Source organism: Odontesthes bonariensis, chromosome 1, assembly GCF_027942865.1.
Source record: "Odontesthes bonariensis isolate fOdoBon6 chromosome 1, fOdoBon6.hap1, whole genome shotgun sequence".
In the NCBI taxonomy this organism is placed as follows: domain Eukaryota; kingdom Metazoa; phylum Chordata; class Actinopteri; order Atheriniformes; family Atherinopsidae; genus Odontesthes; species Odontesthes bonariensis.
In genome coordinates this window covers 47646830-47669444 of record NC_134506.1, presented here as the reverse complement: position 1 = coordinate 47669444, position 22615 = coordinate 47646830, and the positions used below count along the sequence as shown (strand labels likewise).

The 22615-nt window shown below is 47.1% G+C and overlaps 2 protein-coding genes across 3 annotated transcripts in view; one reads left to right on the top strand and one right to left on the bottom strand.

Annotated features, from left to right (window-relative positions):
• The window catches only part of wdr59 (WD repeat domain 59), a 57008-nt gene extending 56187 nt beyond the window's left edge, over positions 1 to 821 (top strand). For both annotated transcript variants that reach the window (XM_075468861.1, XM_075468855.1), the window contains one exon: positions 482 to 821. In XM_075468861.1, the coding sequence (XP_075324976.1) occupies positions 482 to 717 (236 nt within the window). In that variant the 3' untranslated portion in view covers positions 718 to 821. The remainder of the gene's footprint in view (positions 1 to 481) is intronic.
• Positions 795 to 21932, bottom strand: LOC142382748 (WD repeat-containing protein 88-like). The gene is made up of 11 exons (XM_075468871.1): positions 21339 to 21932; positions 18174 to 18284; positions 17994 to 18082; positions 15956 to 16019; positions 13046 to 13184; positions 12840 to 12969; positions 8970 to 9154; positions 1672 to 1754; positions 1520 to 1588; positions 1254 to 1352; positions 795 to 1111 (listed from the first exon to the last, which is right to left on the bottom strand). Exons 1-11 carry the CDS (start codon positions 21453 to 21455, stop codon positions 986 to 988), a joined length of 1212 nt encoding a protein of 403 aa, XP_075324986.1. The 5' UTR covers positions 21456 to 21932; the 3' UTR covers positions 795 to 985.
• Between the last annotated feature and the right edge of the window lie 683 nt (positions 21933 to 22615).

Sequence of the window (22615 nt, the reverse complement as noted above, 5' to 3'; positions counted from 1 at the left end):
ACACGTGTCACGCGACACATGTCACATCACGTGACACGCATCACACGACACGTATCACGTCACATGACACGACACGCATCACATGACACGCATCATGTCACACATCACATTACACGTATCACGTCACATGACACGCATCACATGACACACATCACGTGACACACATCACATGACACGCATCACATGACACGACACGCATCACATGACACGCATCATGTCACATGACACGACACGCATGTCACACATCACATGACACGTATCAAGTCACGCATCACATGACACGTATCACATGTCACACATCACATGACACGACACACATCACGTGACACGTATCACGTCACGTATCACGTCACATATCACGTCACATGACACGCATCACATGACACATGACACGCGTCACGTGACAGAGATGTCAGCTCAGCGTGCCGTGAGGTGGAACCGGTTCACGCTGAGCTGACATCTCTATGTCGTCTCTCCACAGAGTTCGGCGTGTACTGCTGCCACTGCCGCAGCCAGGCGCGCGGCACGCAGTGCGCCGTCTGCAAGCGGCTGACCTTCCAGTGCGCCATCTGCCACGTGGCGGTCCGAGGCTCCTCCAACTTCTGCCTGAGCTGCGGTCACGGAGGACACACCAGTCACATGATGGACTGGTTCCGCCGGCAGGACGAGTGCCCGGCGGGCTGCGGCTGCCACTGCCTGCTGCAGAGCACCTTCTGACGGGCCGCCGCCACCGGGGCGCCACGGCGAGACGTGAAGAGGGAGAACATGTGACGATGCAAATATAATAATGTCAGAACATTAAAGTTTATTATTTACTTTCACTCGTCTTTCTGTTCATGAACTAATAACAGATGCGAAATAATAATCAGAATTTATTCTAAAACAAACATCATGTGAGCACCGAGGCCGCCCTGCTGCAGAAAGGTCGTAACCGTGGAGAAGTTCTTTCTCCAGTCCAGCAGACGAATCCGACTCGTCCTGACTGTCACATGACCGGCGGCAGCTGCGGCCGGTATCTGGGCGGAGTTCTGAGTCGGCAGAAGACGCAGCGCGTCAGCAGGTCAGAGGTCAGCAGGCGGCACACAGGAAATGGCTTCCCACACTCCTCACACTGAAAACACACACGGACAGGTTAAAGGGACAGTTCGCTGCTTTCAGTTAAAGAACACCACAGAACAACGGTCAGTGTAGGTTCTCTCATCGTGATGTCACTTCCTGTTAAGTTTGGTCACATGATGCAGGAGGACTCCCACCTTCAGGATGTGGACTCCCGTCCCTTCGGTCCTTTTCCTCTGCAAGACCTCTGGGATCTCCTCCATGTTCTCGACGTCCCAGAGCCGAATGGTGCCGTCCTGCAGAGAGAGGAGAGCGGAGTCAGAACCGGGAACATGGTTTCATCTGAATCTGAGGATTCCTGAAGCCGGTCAGATGTGCAGCCTCACAGAGATGGACCAGCCTGACCTCGTCTGAGAGAAGAATCACATTAAGAACCTTTAAGGTTTGGACTGTAAAACAGAACCTTGGAGGAGGAGACCATCAACTTCCCGTCTGCGCTCAGAGTCACGTCTGTCACCCAATCGCTGTGGCCCTGAGAAAGCAAACAAATCATGAGCCGAGCCTCCAGAGACGCCAGGACGATCTGCGAATCGCTTTCAGTCAGCAGGTCCTCACCTTCAGGACGAGAGACGGGCAGAGCGAGGTCACGTCCCAGAGTGCAACAGTCCTGTCGTAGGAGCCCGACACCAGCAGGCCGCCTGCGGAGACACGTCACGACACATGACACGCATCACATGACACGAGTCACATGTCACATCACATGACACGCATCGCATGACACGCGTCGCATGACACGCGTCCCATGAAACGCGTCGCATGACACGCGTCACATGACACACATCGCATGACACGCATCACATGACACGCGTCACATGACACGCGTCACATGACACGAGTCACATGTCACATCACATGACACGCATCGCATGACACGCGTCGCATGACACGCATCACATGACACGAGTCGCATGACACGCATCACATGACACACATCGCATGACACGCATCACATGACACGCGTCACATGACACGCGTCACATGACACGCATCGCATGACACGCATCACGACACATCACATGACACGCGTCGCATGACACACATCACATGACACGAGTCGCATGACACATCACATGACACGCGTCACATGACACGCGTCACATGACACGCATCACATGACACGCATCGCATGACACGAGACACATGACACGCATCACATGACACGCATCACATGACACACATCACATGACACGCATCACATGACACGACACATCACATGACACGCGTCACATGACACACATCACATGACACGAGTCACATGACACGCATCACATAACACGCATCGCATGACACGCATCACATGACACACATCACATGACACGCGTCACATGACACATCACATGACACGAGTCACATGTCACATCACATGACACACATCACATGACACGCGTCACGACACACATCACATGACACGCATCCCATGACACGAGTCGCATGACACGCATCACATGACACACATCGCATGACACGCATCACATGACACGCATCACATGACACGCGTCACATGACACATCACATGACACGCATCGCATGACACGCATCACGACACATCACATGACACGCGTCGCATGACACACATCACATGACACGAGTCGCATGACACATCACATGACACGCGTCACATGACATCACATGACACGCGTCACATGACACGCATCGCATGACACGAGACACATGACACGCATCACATGACACGCATCACATGACACGCATCACATGACACACATCACATGACACGAGTCACATGTCACATCACATATCACGACACATCACATGACACGCGTCACATGACACACATCGCATGACACGCATCACATGACACACATCACATGACACGCGTCACATGACACGAGTCACATGTCACATCACATGACACACATCACATGACACGCGTCACGACACATCACATGACACGCGTCACATGACACACATCACATGACACGAGTCACATGTCACATCACATGACACGCATCGCATGACACGCATCACATGACACACATCACATGACACGCGTCACATAACACACATCACATGACACGCGTCACATGACACACATCACATGACACGCGTCGCATCACGACACATCACATGACACGCGTCACATGACACATCACATGACACGAGTCACATGTCACATCACATGACACGCATCGCATGACACGCATCACATGACACGCATCGCATGACACACATCACATAACACGCATCGCATGACACGCATCGCATGACACGCATCACATAACACGCATCGCATGACACGCATCGCATGACACACATCACATGACACGCATCGCATGACACGCATCGCATGACACACATCACATAACACGAGTCACATGTCACATCACATGACACGCGTCACATAACACACATCACATGACACGCGTCACATGACACACATCACATGACACGCATCACGACACATCACATGACACGCATCGCATGACACGCATCACATGACACGCATCGCATGACACACATCACATGACACGCATCGCATGACACGCATCGCATGACACGCATCGCATGACACGCATCGCATGACACGCATCACATAACACGCATCGCATGACACGCATCGCATGACACACATCACATAACACGCATCGCATGACACGCATCGCATGACACGCGTCACATAACACGCATCGCATGACACGCATCACGACACATCACATGACACGCGTCGCATGACACACATCACATGACACGAGTCGCATGACACATCACATGACACGCGTCACATGACACATGACACGCGTCACATGACACGCATCACATGACACGCATCGCATGACACGAGACACATGACACGCATCACATGACACGCATCACATGACACACATCACATGACACGCATCACATGACACACATCACATATCACGACACATCACATGACACGCGTCACATGACACACATCACATGACACGAGTCACATGACACGCATCACATAACACGCATCGCATGACACACATCACATGACACGCGTCACATGACACATCACATGACACGAGTCACATGTCACATCACATGACACACATCACATGACACGCGTCACGACACATCACATGACACGCGTCACATGACACACATCACATGACACGCGTCACATGACACGCATCACATGACACGAGTCGCATGACACGCATCACATGACACACATCGCATGACACGCATCACATGACACGCATCACATGACACGCATCACATGACACGCGTCGCATGACACACATCACATGACACGAGTCGCATGACACATCACATGACACGCGTCACATGACACGCGTCACATGACACGCATCACATGACACGCATCGCATGACACGAGACACATGACACGCATCACATGACACGCATCACATGACACACATCACATGACACGCATCACATGACACACATCACATGACACGAGTCACATGTCACATCACATATCACGACACATCACATGACACGCGTCACATGACACACATCACATGACACGAGTCACATGACACGCATCACATAACACGCATCGCATGACACGCATCACATGACACACATCACATGACACGCGTCACATGACACATCACATGACACGAGTCACATGTCACATCACATGTGACACATCACATGACACGCGTCACATGACACACATCACATGACACGCGTCACATGACACACATCACATGACACGAGTCACATGTCACATCACATGACACGCATCGCATGACACGCATCACATGACACACATCACATGACACGCATCGCATGACACGCATCACATGACACACATCACATGACACGCGTCACATGACACGCGTCACATGACACACATCACATGACACGCGTCACATGACACACATCACATGACACACATCACATGACACGCGTCACATGACACACATCACATGACACGCGTCACATGACACACATCACATGACACGCGTCACATGACACATCACATGACACGCATCGCATGACACGCATCACATGACACGCATCGCATGACACACATCACATAACACGCATCGCATGACACGCATCGCATGACACGCATCGCATGACACGCATCGCATGACACGCATCACATAACACGCATCGCATGACACGCATCGCATGACACGCATCGCATGACACACATCACATGACACGCATCGCATGACACGCATCACATGACACGCATCGCATGACACGCATCGCATGACACACATCACGACACATCACATGACACGCATCGCATGACACGAGTCACATGTCACATCACATGACACGCGTCACATAACACACATCACATGACACGCGTCACATGACACACATCACATGACACGCATCACGACACATCACATGACACGCATCGCATGACACGCATCACATGACAAGCATCGCATGACACACATCACATAACACGCATCGCATGACACGCATCGCATGACACGCATCGCATGACACGCGTCGCATGACACGCGTCACATAACACGCATCGCATGACACGCATCGCATGACACGCGTCACATGACACGCATCACATGACACGAATCGCATGACACACATCGCATGACACGCATCACGACACATCACATGACACGCGTCACATGACACACATCACATGACACGAGTCGCATGACACGCATCACATGACACGCATCGCATGACACGAGACACATGACACGCATCACATGACACGCATCACATGACACACATCACATGACACGCGTCACATGACACACATCACATGACACGAGTCACATGTCACATCACATGACACACATCACATGACACGAGTCACATGACACATGACACGCATCACGACACATCACATGACACGCGTCACATGACACACATCACATGACACGAGTCACATGACACGCGTCACATAACACGCATCGCATGACACGCATCACATGACACACATCACATGACACGCGTCACATGACACGCGTCACATGACACACATCACATGTCACATCACATGACACGCATCGCATGACACGCATCACATGACACACATCACATAACACGCATCGCATGACACGCATCGCATGACACGCATCACATGACACACATCACATAACACGCATCGCATGACACGCATCACATGACACACATCACATGACACCCATTACGACACATCACATGACACGCATCACATGACACACATCACATGACACCCATTACGACACATCACATGACACGCGTCACATGACACGAGTCACATATCACATCACATGACACGCGTCACATGACACACATCACATGACACACATCACATGACACGCATCACGACACATCACATGACACGCATCGCATGACACGCATCACATGACACGCATCGCATGACACACATCACATAACACGCATCGCATGACACGCATCGCATGACACGCATCGCATGACACGCATCACATAACACGCATCGCATGACACGCATCGCATGACACGCATCGCATGACACACATCACATAACACGCATCGCATGACACGCGTCACATAACACGCATCGCATGACACGCATCGCATGACACGCGTCACATGACACGCATCACATGACACGAATCGCATGACACACATCGCATGACACGCATCACGACACATCACATGACACGCGTCACATGACACACATCACATGACACGAGTCGCATGACACGCATCACATGACACGCATCGCATGACACGAGACACATGACACGCATCACATGACACGCATCACATGACACACATCACATGACACGCGTCACATGACACACATCACATGACACGAGTCACATGTCACATCACATGACACACATCACATGACACGAGTCACATGACACATGACACGCATCACGACACATCACATGACACGCATCACATGACACACATCACATGACACGCGTCACATGACACACATCACATGACACGCATCACGACACATCACATGACACGCGTCACATGACACGCGTCACATGACACACATCACATGTCACATCACATGACACGCATCGCATGACACGCATCACATGACACACATCACATAACACGCATCGCATGACACGCATCGCATGACACACATCACATAACACGCATCGCATGACACGCATCACATGACACACATCACATGACACCCATTACGACACATCACATGACACGCATCACATGACACACATCACATGACACCCATTACGACACATCACATGACACGCGTCACATGACACGAGTCACATATCACATCACATGACACACATCACATGACACGCGTCACATGACACACATCACATGACACGCATCACGACACATCACATGACACGCGTCACATGACACACATCACATGACACGCGTCACATGTCACATCACATGACACGCATCACATGACACGCGTCACATGACACGAGTCACATGTCACATCACATGACACACATCACATGACACACATCACATGACACGCGTCACATGACACACATCACATGACACGAGTCACATGTCACATCACATGACACGCATCGCATGACACGCATCACATGACACGCATCGCATGACACGCATCACATGACACGAATCGCATGACACACATCGCATGACACGCATCACGACACATCACATGACACGCGTCACATGACACACATCACATGACACGAGTCGCATGACACGCATCACATGACACGCATCGCATGACACGAGACACATGACACGCATCACATGACACGCATCACATGACACACATCACATGACATGCGTCACATGACACACATCACATGACACGAGTCACATGTCACATCACATGACACACATCACATGACACGAGTCACATGACACATGACACGCATCACGACACATCACATGACACGCATCACATGACACACATCACATGACACGCGTCACATGACACACATCACATGACACGCATCACGACACATCACATGACACGCGTCACATGACACGCGTCACATGACACGCGTCACATGACACACATCACATGTCACATCACATGACACGCATCGCATGACACGCATCACATGACACACATCACATAACACGCATCGCATGACACGCATCGCATGACACGCATCACATGACACACATCACATAACACGCATCGCATGACACGCATCACATGACACACATCACATGACACCCATTACGACACATCACATGACACGCATCACATGACACACATCACATGACACCCATTACGACACATCACATGACACGCGTCACATGACACGAGTCACATATCACATCACATGACACACATCACATGACACGCGTCACATGACACACATCACATGACACGCATCACGACACATCACATGACACGCGTCACATGACACACATCACATGACACGCGTCACATGTCACATCACATGACACGCATCACATGACACGCGTCACATGACACGAGTCACATGTCACATCACATGACACACATCACATGACACACATCACATGACACGCGTCACATGACACACATCACATGACACGAGTCACATGTCACATCACATGACACGCATCGCATGACACGCATCACATGACACGCATCGCATGACACGCATCGCATGACACGCATCACATAACACGCATCGCATGACACGCATCGCATGACACGCATCGCATGACACGCATCGCATGACACGAGACACATGATGCGACACAGTGTGTTCAGAACCTTTAGGACCCGGTCAGACCGATCCATCCTAATTTCCTAAATCAGCTCCACTTTTATCTCAAATCATCTTAAATTTTTGTTCAGCTTCTTTTTCTATTTTTCTCTCGAAGCTTCAGTTTCATTTTGTTTCGTCTTTACGACCAAACTTATCTTATGACTTGAACCCAAACGAACGTGTCCAGGACACGGGAAGGATGGGCGTGGCGCTCGCAGCTGCTGAGGTCACGTGGCGTCTCACCGTCAGCAGAGAAGCAGCAGCAGCTCACGCTGCCTTCGTGCCCGCCGCGCAGCGTCGTCCCTCCCTGAGACCGGAACCATCCCGCCTGCAGGTCCCACAACTTCAGGGTTTTATCCCACGATGCCGTGCACAGGAAGTGCCCGTTGCTGGTGAAGCAGCAGTCGGACACGACGTTGCCATGATTACTGAGAGTGAAACGTAAAGAAGAAGACAGGAAGTGATATTGTTGCTTTCCTTAAAGCGATACAATGTAACTTCTCAAAAAGCCCACTCTGGAGCTCCCCCTACAGGCTTGGAGGTAATGTACAGTTACACTGTCGTAAATACAACACCCTTTCGCTTTCACTTTTCACGTTTGTTGACGAACCGGCGAGGAGTCAGAAGGTAAGAGTAATCAAATGTACCTGGGAGCGTGAGAGGGGTCTATTTGTTTTTGCGGTAGGTGTGCCAGAAAGCAAGTCGAAGTACTTCTGCTCAGCTCCCGGGCCGCTCCAGCAAAGTTACATAGCGCAGTTTTTCCAACTCAGACCCCCGAAGGGCATAGGAGACAGGCCCATCGTAATATTAAAACTCATTCTAGCCCCACAAATTTTTTCAAGCTGTTATTTTAAGGTAGAAATGTTACATAGTATTGGTTTAATAAATACAGTAAACATTCAGCTCCAGAGCAGTCCCAGCGCACCAGGTTAGGGTTAGCTTTAAAAGAACATTAGGTTAGGGTTAGCTTTAAAAGAACATTAGCTTAGGGTTAGCTTTAAAAGAACATTAGGTTAGGGTTAGCTTTAAAAGAACATTAGGTTAGGGTTAGCTTTAAAAGAACATTAGGTTAGGGTTAGCTTTAAAAGAACATTAGCTTAGGGTTAGCTTTAAAAGAACATTAGGTTAGGGTTAGTTTTAAAAGAACATTAGCTTAGGGTTAGCTTTAAAAGAACATTAGGTTAGGCTTAGTTTTAAAAGAACATAAGGTTTGGGTTAGCTTTAAAAGAACATTAGGTTTGGGTTAGCTTTAAAAGAACATTAGGTTTGGGTTAGCTTTAAAAGAACATTAGGTTAGGGTTAGCTTTAAAAGAACATTAGGTTTGGGTTAGCTTTAAAAGAACATTAGGTTTGGGTTAGCTTTAAAAGAACATTAGGTTAGGGTTAGCTTTAAAAGAACATTTAAAGCAGACTGCAAGAAAGCTGGAGAGACAGTGGCGTTCCTCTAATTTAGAAGAGTCTCAGTTAGTCTGGAAAGATAGTTTAACAATGTATAAGAAAGCCCTTCGTAAAGCTAGAACTGCTTATTATTCATCATTGATAGAAGAGAATAAGAATAATCCCAGGTTTCTTTTCAGCACTGTAGCCAGTCTGACTAAGAGTCCGAGCTCTGCTGAGCCAGTTATTCCTTTAACTCTCAGCAGTGATGATTTCATGAGCTTCTTTATTAATAAAATTGTTTCTATCAGAGAGAAGATTGATGGAGTCCTTCCCACTATTATCAGTGATGTATCATCAAGTACAGCAGCTTTAGAAGTATCTTTAGAACCTGATTTGTATTTAGACGGCTTCTGCCCAGTTGATCTCTCTGAGCTAACAACAGCAATAGTCTCTTCTAAACCATCAACTTGTGTTTTAGACCCAATCCCAACCAGACTGTTCAAGGAGGTTTTCCCCTTAATTGACACTTCCATATTGGATTTGATCAATCTGTCTTTGTTGACAGGATATGTACCTCAGACTTTTAAGGTTGCTGTAATTAAACCTTTACTTAAAAAACCTACTCTTGATTCAGAAGTGTTGGCTCATTATAGACCTATATCCAATCTCCCTTTTATGTCTAAAGTTCTTGAAAAAATAGTTGCAGCTCAGCTTTGTGATCATTTACACAGAAATAATTTGTTTGAAGAGTTTCAGTCAGGATTCAGAGTGGATCATAGCACAGAAACAGCACTGCTGAAAGTTACCAATGATCTCCTCTTAGCCTCTGATAGCGGACTTGTGTCTGTGCTTGTCCTGTTGGATCTCAGTGCTGCATTTGATACGGTCGATCACAGTATCTTATTACACAGACTTGAACATGTTATTGGGATTAAAGGAACTGCATTAGGCTGGTTTAAATCATATTTATCTGATAGATTTCAGTTTGTTCTTGTAAATGAAGAATCTTCCTCACACACCAGAGTAAGTCATGGAGTTCCTCAGGGTTCTGTGCTTGGACCGATTCTTTTTACTTTATACATGCTTCCATTAGGTAACATTATTAGACAGCATGGCATAAATTTCCATTGCTATGCTGATGATACTCAGCTGTACTTATCTATAAAACCAGATGAACCCAATAGGTTGGTCAGACTACAAGCATGTCTTAAAGACATAAAGACCTGGATGACTCAGAACTGTCTGCTGCTAAATTCAGACAAAACTGAAGTCGTTATCTTTGGACCTGAGCGTTTCAGGGAGAAATTGTCTAGCTATATAGTTACTCTAGATGGTATTTCCTTGGCTTCTAGTTCTACAGTGAGGAACCTTGGAGTTATTTTTGACCAGAACTTATCATTTGACTCGCATATAAAACAGGTTTCTAGGACTGCCTTCTTTCACCTTCGTAATATTGTTAAAATCAGGAACATCCTGTCTCAGAGTGATGCAGAAAAACTAATTCATGCATTTGTTACTTCAAGATTGGACTACTGTAATTCTTTATTATTGGGCTGTCCTACATATTCTCTGAAAAGCCTCCAGCTGATCCAAAATGCTGCAGCCAGAGTTCTGATGAGAACTAACAGCAGAGATCATATTTCTCCAGTTTTAGCTTCTCTTCATTGGCTCCCTGTTAAATTCAGAATAGAATTTAAGATTCTTCTCCTCACACATAAAGCTCTTAATGACCGAGCTCCATCATATCTTAAAGATCTCATTGTAAGATCTTTTCCTAACAGAGCACTTCGTTCCCAAACTGCAGGTTTACTTGAGGTTCCCAGAGTTTCTAAAAGTAGAATGGGAGGCAGAGCCTTCAGTTATCAGGCCCCTCTCTTGTGGAATAAGCTGCCAGTAAATGTCCAGGAAGCAGACACCCTTTCCACTTTTAAGACCAGGCTTAAAACTTTCCTTTTTGATAAAGCTTATAGTTAGGGATGGCTCAGGTGATCCTGAAACATCCCATAGTTAAGCTGCTATAGGCCTAGACTGCTGGGGGGCCTCATCTGACACACCTTTCCTCACTTTACTCTCTTTATGTATATGTGATGTTATTGTGGTCATTAACTCGTGTTTCCCTGTTCCAACAGATATCCTTTGAATGGTGTTACAGTGCCGCCGCCGCTGCGGCCCCCCCCCCTTTTTTCTTCCTTCTCAAACCCCAGCTGGTCGAGGCGGATGGCCACCCTTCCTGAGTCTGGTTCTGCCAGAGGTTTCTTCCTGTTAAAAGGGAGTTGTTTCTCTCCACAGTCGCCTCAGGCACGCTCAGGCCGGGAGATTGGACAGAAAAACAAAAAGTTTTCAGTGCAATCTGTTGGTTTTCTTAGCTAGGAAATTGTTTTTGAATTGGCTCTATATGAACGAATTGGATTATTTTATGAATTATGATTATTATTAATTAATTGAATTCCAATTGGCTTGAATTGGACTTACTATCTAAGTGCCTTGAGATGACATTTGTTGTATTTGGCGCTATATAAATAAAAATGAATTGAATTGAATTGAATTGAATTAGGTTAGGGTTAGCTTTAAAAGAACATTAGCTTAGGGTTAGCTTTAAAAGAACATTAGCTTAGGGTTAGCTTTAAAAGAACATTAGCTTAGGGTTAGCTTTAAAAGAACATTAGCTTAGGGTTAGCTTTAAAAGAACATTAGGTTAGGGTTAGCTTTAAAAGAACATCAGCTTTGTCCCACCTGCCCACGGACACGGTGGTCTTCTGAGCCTGCAGGTCCCACAGTTTGATGCTCCGGTCTGCAGAAACCGTGGCGACCCGCCGGTTCTGAGGGTCGAACTTGCACCGGGTTACGGTGGAGCGGTGATGATCTGCTGGGACAGATGTTCCAGATGTTAGTCTCATTAGCAGAGAGTCAAAGCGGAGCTGTGTGTGGGGGGGGCGTACCGCTGATGTGGTGCAGCGTCCGACCGCTGGCTGCGTCGCAGATGGAGACGCTGTTCTGAGGGTCCGAGGCGCAGACCACCAGCCGGCCGTCCGGCGAGCAGCCGCAGGACGTCAGCAGGCCGGCCTGCCGCGACTCCCACTGCACAGCAAAGACCAGACTTAGAGGAAATCTGGTACCAGAGCTGGTTCTGGTACCAGAGCTGGTTCTGGTATCAGAGCTGGTTCTGGTTCTGGTATCAGATCTGGTTCTGGTTCCAGAGCTGGTTCTGGTTCTGGTATCAGATCTGGTTCTGGTTCCAGAGCTGGTTCTGGTTCTGGTATCAGATCTGGTTCTGGTATCAGAGCTGGTTCTGGTTCTGGTATCAGAGCTGGTTCTGGTATCAGATCTGGTTCTGGTTCCAGAGCTGGTTCTGGTATCAGAGCTGGTTCTGGTTCTGGTACCAGAGCTGGTTCTGGTACCAGAGCTGGTTCTGGTTCCAGAGCTGGTTCTGGTATCAGAGCTGGTTCTGGTTCTGGTATCAGATCTGGTTCTGGTTCCAGAGCTGGTTCTGGTTCTGGTATCAGGGCTGGTTCTGGTATCAGAGCTGGTTCTGGTTCTGGTATCAGGGCTGGTTCTGGTATCAGGGCTGGTTCTGGTTCTGGTATCAGAGCTGGTTCTGGTATCAGAGCTGGTTCTGGTTCTGGTATCAGGGCTGGTTCTGGTATCAGAGCTGGTTCTGGTTCTGGTATCAGGGCTGGTTCTGGTATCAGAGCTGGTTCTGGTTCTGGTATCAGAGCTGGTTCTGGTTCCAGAGCTGGTTCTGGTTCTGGTATCAGAGCTGGTTCTGGTATCAGAGCTGGTTCTGGTTCTGGTATCAGAGCTGGTTCTGGTTCCAGAGCTGGTTCTGGTTCTGGTATCAGGGCTGGTTCTGGTTCTGGTATCAGAGCTGGTTCTGGTTCTGGTATCAGATCTGGTTCTGGTATCAGAGCTGGTTCTGGTATCAGGGCTGGTTCTGGTTCTGGTATCAGAGCTGGTTCTGGTTCTGGTATCAGATCTGGTTCTGGTATCAGAGCTGGTTCTGGTTCTGGTATCAGGGCTGGTTCTGGTATCAGAGCTGGTTCTGGTTCTGGTATCAGGGCTGGTTCTGGTTCTGGTATCAGAGCTGGTTCTGGTATCAGATCTGGTTCTGGTTCCAGAGCTGGTTCTGGTATCAGATCTGGTTCTGGTATCAGAGCTGGTTCTGGTTCTGGTATCAGGGCTGGTTCTGGTATCAGAGCTGGTTCTGGTTCTGGTATCAGATCTGGTTCTGGTATCAGAGCTGGTTCTGGTATCAGGGCTGGTTCTGGTTCTGGTATCAGAGCTGGTTCTGGTTCTGGTATCAGATCTGGTTCTGGTATCAGAGCTGGTTCTGGTTCTGGTATCAGGGCTGGTTCTGGTATCAGAGCTGGTTCTGGTTCTGGTATCAGAGCTGGTTCTGGTATCAGATCTGGTTCTGGTTCCAGAGCTGGTTCTGGTATCAGAGCTGGTTCTGGTTCTGGTATCAGATCTGGTTCTGGTATCAGAGCTGGTTCTGGTATCAGAGTCGGTTCTGGTTCTGGTATCAGAGCTGGTTCTGGTTCTGGTATCAGATCTGGTTCTGGTATCAGAGCTGGTTCTGGTTCCAGAGCTGGTTCTGGTTCTGGTATCAGAGCTGGTTCTGGTATCAGATCTGGTTCTGGTTCTGGTATCAGATCTGGTTCTGGTATCAGAGCTGGTTCTGGTTCCAGAGCTGGTTCTGGTTCTGGTATCAGAGCTGGTTCTGGTATCAGAGCTGGTTCTGGTTCTGGTATCAGAGCTGGTTCTGGTTCCAGAGCTGGTTCTGGTTCTGGTATCAGAGCTGGTTCTGGTTCTGGTATCAGAGCTGGTTCTGGTTCCAGAGCTGGTTCTGGTATCAGAGCTGGTTCTGGTTCTGGTATCAGAGCTGGTTCTGGTTCCAGAGCTGGTTCTGGTTCTGGTATCAGATCTGGTTCTGGTTCTGGTATCAGAGCTGGTTCTGGTTCTGGTATCAGAGCTGTTTCTGGTTCTGGTTCCAGAGCTGGTTCTGGTTCTGGTATCAGAGCTGGTTCTGGTATCAGAGCTGGTTCTGGTTCTGGTATCAGAGCTGGTTCTGGTTCCAGAGCTGGTTCTGGTTCTGGTATCAGAGCTGTTTCTGGTTCTGGTTCCAGAGCTGGTTCTGGTTCTGGTATCAGAGCTGGTTCTGGTATCAGAGCTGGTTCTGGTTCTGGTTCCAGAGCTGGTTCTGGTATCAGAGCTGGTTCTGGTTCTGGTATCAGAGCTGGTTCTGGTATCAGATCTGGTTCTGGTTCCAGAGCTGGTTCTGGTATCAGAGCTGGTTCTGGTATCAGATCTGGTTCTGGTATCAGAGCTGGTTCTGGTTCCAGAGCTGGTTCTGGTATCAGAGCTGGTTCTGGTATCAGATCTGGTTCTGGTATCAGAGCTGGTTCTGGTTCCAGAGCTGGTTCTGGTTCTGGTATCAGAGCTGGTTCTGGTATCAGAGCTGGTTCTGGTTCTGGTATCAGAGCTGGTTCTGGTTCTGGTATCAGAGCTGGTTCTGGTATCAGAGCTGGTTCTGGTTCTGGTATCAGAGCTGGTTCTGGTATCAGATCTGGTTCTGGTATCAGATCTGGTTCTGGTTCCAGAGCTGGTTCTGGTTCTGGTATCAGAGCTGGTTCTGGTATCAGAGCTGGTTCTGGTATCAGAGCTGGTTCTGGTATCAGATCTGGTTCTGGTTCCAGAGCTGGTTCTGGTTCTGGTATCAGAGCTGGTTCTGGTATCAGATCTGGTTCTGGTATCAGAGCTGGTTCTGGTATCAGAGCTGGTTCTGGTTCTGGTATCAGAGCTGGTTCTGGTATCAGAGCTGGTTCTGCAGTGTGTGTGGTGCAGGAAGTTACCAGAGTGAGTCCCGTCTCCAGGTCCCAGGCCACCATCTTCTTATCCCAGGACACCGTGACCATCCTGACGCACACACATGCACACACGTGCACACACACACACACACACAGACACAGACACAGACACACACACACACACACACACACACACACACACACACACACACACACTGTGATGTCACGAGAGGCTGCATCGTGGATGCTCCGTTCCAGTGAGGCGGCTCCAACCACAACTTGCCATGGCCCCATCTGGTGGTGGGGTTGAGAACTGCACCCCTCTCCACACAGCTGAGGCCACTAAGGCCTGATGAGGGGAGCTGCTGTGGGGAGAGATTGGCTTATGGGCGGATCCTTTCACGGTGGAATGCCCGGGAGTTACTTACCTGGAAACTTATCTGGAAATACGTGAGTGGCTTTGTTGAACACTGCCAGAGAGGCTGAACGAGTGAAGATTTCTGTTGAAAAGACTTTTGGTTTGAAGAAGATTAATTTAATTTCCCCTTTAAAGAGCCGCGGGCCAAGATTTATGCTGAATGTTTACAAAGAAGACCTTTGTCTGAAGTTATGAACTTTGATACCCTTTGTTAACTTCCCCAAGTACAAAATTAAGTACCTGGGAGCCCCCCCAGCCTGAGCTCAGGTGGCGTTAACAGGTTAATGGGTTAAACAGGTTAACAGATTAATGGGTTAACAGGTTAATGGGTTAAACAGGTTAATGGGTTAAACAGGTTAACGGGTTAACAGGTTAATGGGTTAAACAGGTTAACGGATTAATGGGTTAACAGGTTAATGGGTTAAACAGGTTAATGGGTTAAACAGGTTAACGGGTTAACAGGTTAATGGGTTAAACAGGTTAACGGGTTAACAGGTTAACGGGTTAATGGGTTAAACAGGTTAACGGGTTAAACAGGTTAATGGGTTAAACAGGTTAACGGGTTAATGGGTTAAACAAGTTAAACAGGTTAATGGGTTAAACAGGTTAATGGGTTAACAGGTTAATGGGTTAAACAGGTTAACGGGTTAACAGGTTAACGGGTTAATGGGTTAAACAGGTTAACGGGTTAAACAGGTTAATGGGTTAAACAGGTTAACGGATTAATGGGTTAACAGGTTAATGGGTTAAACAGGTTAATGGGTTAAACAGGTTAACGGGTTAACAGGTTAATGGGTTAAACAGGTTAACGGGTTAACAGGTTAACGGGTTAATGGGTTAAACAGGTTAACGGGTTAAACAGGTTAATGGGTTAAACAGGTTAACGGGTTAATGGGTTAAACAAGTTAAACAGGTTAATGGGTTAAACAGGTTAATGGGTTAAACAGGTTAACGGGTTAATGGGTTAAACAGGTTAATGGGTTAAACAGGTTAACGGGTTAATGGGTTAACGGGTTAATGGGTTAACAGGTTAATGGGTTAAACAGGTTAACAGGTTAATGGGTTAAACAGGTTAATGGGTTAAACAGGTTAACGGGTTAACAGGTTAATGGGTTAAACAGGTTAACGGATTAATGGGTTAACAGGTTAATGGGTTAAACAGGTTAATGGGTTAAACAGGTTAACGGGTTAATGGGTTAAACAGGTTAATGGGTTAAACAGGTTAATGGGTTAAACAGGTTAACGGGTTAACAGGTTAATAGGTTAAACAGGTTAACGGGTTAATGGGTTAATGGGTTAAACAGGTTAATGGGTTAAACAGGTTAACGGGTTAATGGGTTAAACAGGTTAATGGGTTAAACAGGTTAACGGGTTAACAGGTTAATAGGTTAAACAGGTTAACGGGTTAACGGGTTAAACAGGTTAAACGGGTTAATGGGTTAAACAGGTTAACGGGTTAATGGGTTAAACAGGTTAATGGGTTAAACAGGTTAACGGGTTAATGGGTTAACAGGTTAACGGGTTAATAGGTTAAACAGGTTAAACAGGTTAATGGGTTAATGGGTTAACAGGTTAACGGGTTAATAGGTTAAACAGGTTAAACAGGTTAATGGGTTAAACAGGTTAACAGGTTAACGGGTTAATAGGTTAAACAGGTTAACCCACCTGTTGGTGCCGGGGATCAGAGCGCACTCACTGATGCTTTCACTGTGAACGCCGTCAAACGTCCTCAGAGGCCGGCAGCTCTCTGCATCCTGCACAGGTCAGAGGTCAGAGGTCAGCAGGGAGCGCACGTTGCACACAGCACACTGATGGGCGTGCACGTGCTCAGAATGAGGAGCGTACCCAGAGGATGGCGGTGCGGTCGGAGGAGCAGCTCAGGACGCAGCGCTCGCCGCAGCAGAGTCGTGCTGCGGTGACGGCGCCGCCGTGCGCTCGCAGCACCTTCACTGGAACCTGCCAAGGACACGCCGCATCACAGCGGGGTCACAGCGGGGTCACAGCAGGGTCACAGCAGGGTCACAGCAGGGTCACAGCGGGGTCACAGCAGGGTCACAGCAGGGTCACAGCAGGGTCACAGCGGGGTCACAGCGGGGTCACAGCAGGGTCACAGCAGGGTCACAGCAGGGTCACAGCGGGGTCACAGCAGGGTCACAGCAGGGTCACAGCAGGGTCACAGCAGGGTCACAGCAGGGTCACAGCGGGGTCACAGCGGGGTCACAGCAGGGTCACAGCAGGGTCACAGCGGGGTCACAGCGGGGTCACAGCAGGGTCACAGCGGGGTCACAGCAGGGTCACAGCGGGGTCACAGCAGGGTCACAGCAGGGTCACAGCGGGGTCACAGCGGGGTCACAGCAGGGTCACAGCAGGGTCACAGCGGGGTCACAGCGGGGTCACAGCAGGGTCACAGCGGGGTCACAGCAGGGTCACAGCGGGGTCACAGCAGGGTCACAGCGGGGTCACAGCGGGGTCACAGCAGGGTCACAGCAGGGTCACAGCGGGGTCACAGCAGGGTCACAGCGGGGTCACAGCGGGGTCACAGCAGGGTCACAGCGGGGTCACAGCGGGGTCACAGCGGGGTCACAGCAGGGTCACAGCGGGGTCACAGCAGGGTCACAGCAGGGTCACAGCAGGGTCACAGCGGGGTCACAGCAGGGTCACAGCGGGGTCACAGCAGGGTCACAGCGGGGTCACAGCGGGGTCACAGCAGGGTCACAGCAGGGTCACATGGTCTCATGCACGTGCCCTGTGTCGGTTCTGTCAGATTATTCGCTGAATTCCAATCGGATTGAGTTATTAAATTCATGTAGACACCTTAATCTGACTAAGAATTGGATCAGATTATTGGCTAAATTACAATCAGACAGGCTTTTATTTTGTAAAAGTCTGTTGCTCACAGGCTTTTATTCTGTAAAAGTCTGCTGCTCACAGGCTTTTATTTTGTAAAAGTCTGCTGCTCACAGGCTTTTATTTTGTAAAAGTCTGTTGCTCACAGGCTTTTATTTTGTAAAAGTCTGTTGCTCACAGGCTTTTATTCTGTAAAAGTCTGTTGCTCACAGGCTTTTATTTTGTAAAAGTCTGTTGCTCACAGGCTTTTATTCTGTAAAAGTCTGCTGCTCACAGGCTTTTATTTTGTAGAAGTCTGTTGCTCACAGGCTTTTATTCTGTAAAAGTCTGTTGCTCACAGGCTTTTATTTTGTAAAAGTCTGTTGCTCACAGGCTTTTATTTTGTAAAAGTCTGTTGCTCACAGGCTTTTATTTTGTAGAAGTCTGTTGCTCACAGGCTTTTATTTTGTAAAAGTCTGCTGCTGTCTGCTGTGGAACAGGAAAAGAAAGTAATCGGCGGATCCACCAAACATGGAGAAGGGTACGGAACTTTTACTCGGCCATTTTCATGTTAAAGTTCTTCCAGACGGCGGAGTCGACAGAACCAAAGTCATCTGTAAACACTGCCAAGTTGAATTGTCTTCTCAGCGTAGTAGTTCCAGTCTAAAATATCACTTAAAGGCAAAACACACAACTGATAGCAGCAAGTCATTCAAGGAAACAGACAGTGGAGCGAGGCTTCTACATAAAAACTACAGAAAGATGCTGATGTTAAAAGTGTGTTTGCACAACAAATGTTATGGCACTTTCATTCATATGGCAGCACATTTAAAATAAAACTAAATGCTAAAAGCTATACACTACTTTTGGATTCATTTTTGGATTCTGCGTACAAATGAGATTAATCGTGATTAATCAGGGAAATCGTGTGATTAATTACATTAAACATTTTAATCGTTGCCCAGCCCTAATAATTACCCTTGCACAGCTCAGTCTGATTGTAATTTAGCCAATAATCTGATCCTTTCGGTGCCATGTGACCCACTGAGTCTCAGTTTAGAACATGAATCTGGTTTGGACCCCGTATCTTTAGCTAACCACAGACCACAGAAAGTGATCTCCGTGTTTTTATCCGTCACAGAACCTTTTCAGTCACTATGAAGAACTTCAGCTGGTGGACAGCTGAGTCGTGGCGTCCCACAGGGCGCAGTCCTGGACTCTGTTAATCTGAAGTTCTACCTAAACGATTCTCAGCTGTTTACACCGTCTGTTTCAGACATCTCAGAGCAAAGTTTCCCTCAATAACATCCTGACAGCTTCTCATTCACAGATCATAATATCACTCCATGCGTTTCCTGTAACTTTGAACCTCTTTTAAATCCATTATTTAACATTTATTTCCAAACATCATCAGATTGTTTTCAGTGAAAGTTGAACTATTCCAGCTGCTTGAATGAATAAAGTTTTCTATTTTAAATTGGATCTGTGGTTTAATGATTTTAACCCTAATCCCTGATAGGCGAAAAAAAATTCCTTAATTTCTGAAAAGGGACATTTTTGTCCCCTTTTAAAACGACCTAAAAACATCATATACTAATTTTTTTTCCACTTTTTTTTCATAAATTTTTCTTCCATTTCAGTTCTGATCATAACTGCCAAGTTTTCAATTATTTTAAAAAAAATAACCCTTTAGATGCCAATTTGAACTTTTTAGCCCAAATTTTAAGCCTTTAGGTGCCAGTATTTTCAAAATATGGAATGCAAAGTGGAATTATTGAGTGGGGATAATTATGGTCTGGGATATGTTAATGATTAGCAACAACATTTTAGGGATTTTTAATTTTTTTGTTATGCCTGATTTTATTTATTGAAAATATAGCAGTTTTTGTGAGTTTTTTTTTTACAGAAATTGGCATTTACATCATATAAACCAGTATTTAAAGGGTTACATTTTTTAAAATAAATGAAAACATGGTAGTTATGATCAGAACTGAAGTGGAATAAAAGATCTATGAAAAAAAAAAGCGGAAAAAAATATTAACATATGTTTTTAGGTCGTTTTAAAAGGGGACAAAGATGTCCCCTTTTCATAAATTAAGTTGTGTTTTAAATCAGGTATGAGGTTAAAATAGTTTTTCAGACTCAGCCACTGAACTAACCCAGTCTTACCCGGGTTAACCTTACCTGGGACTCCCAGCTCCACCCTCCCCCTGCGCCGCTCTCCTCCACCTCTTCCTCCACCTCTCCTTCTTCTCCTGGAGGTTCCTCCTCCGACAGAGGATCCAACTTTTTTGCCGCCATTTTAGAAAACTTTCGCTACAAACTCGTGAAACGCGCCCGCTTCTTGTCGGTGACGGTTTCCATAGCAACGAGCCGAGCTCGGCGGGGCCTTCAGTGTGCCGTGGGAGAAAAGAAGAAGCGAACGTTTTCTCTTGAAGGTTTTAAATGAATAACGTCACAAATGCTCAGTTCATCCTTGATCTTTAAATCCGAATTAAATGAAACTCGATGTCAAAGTGTTTCTAAGTCACCGTCTTCAGCGGGGTTTTGTTGTTATTCTCGATTCTATTTACAGTTTCTGTTTTCCTACGAACTTCGTGTGTGCCCTGAGGTGGCGTACTTCCGGTGAAATGCTAGCCACTTCCGCTTTTCGAATTTTGGTTGTTTTTTTTTAAATTTGGGAGAATGTCTGATAAAAGGAGGTTTAGATACCAACTCTGCTATAATTTCTCCATAATTAGTCATTAGATTATATCTTATATTCCTTTTTTAAGCTTTAAATTGAATCTTATTTACTTTTTCTTGATGTTGAATAACATATAGACTATATATATATATATATATACTTCCAGTACAAGTCAGACTCCTGTTATCTACAGAAATATTCAGATGACTCTGCAGTTGTCGGGTGTATCAGAGATGGACAAGAAGCTGAGTACAGAGAGCTGGTGGACCGCTTTGTGGCATGGTGTGGGAACAATCATCTCATCTTGAATGTTAACAAAACAAAGGAGATGATTGTAGATTTCAGGAGAAACAGGGTCAGATCAAACCCTGTTTCCATCATGGGAGAAGAAGTGGAGGTGGTTGAGGAATATAAATACCTTGGTGTTCATGTGGACAACAGACTGGACTGGAGACACAACAGTGAAGCAATCTACAAGAAAGGACAGAGCAGACTGTACTTCTTGAGGAAGCTAAGGTCCTTCAAGGTTTGCAACAAGATGTTGCAGATATTCTACAAGTCTGTTGTTGAGAGCGTCATTTCCTCTTGCGTCATCTGTTGGGGCAGCAGCATCAGAACCAGGGACCTAAAAAGACTCAACAACCTGATAAAGAAGGCTGGTTCTGTTCTGGGGATCGGCTGTGGAACCTCTGGAGACAATAATGCAAAGAAGGATTTTGCATAAAATCAAGAGAATTATGGACAACCCTGAACATCCTCTCCATGAGACTGTTAT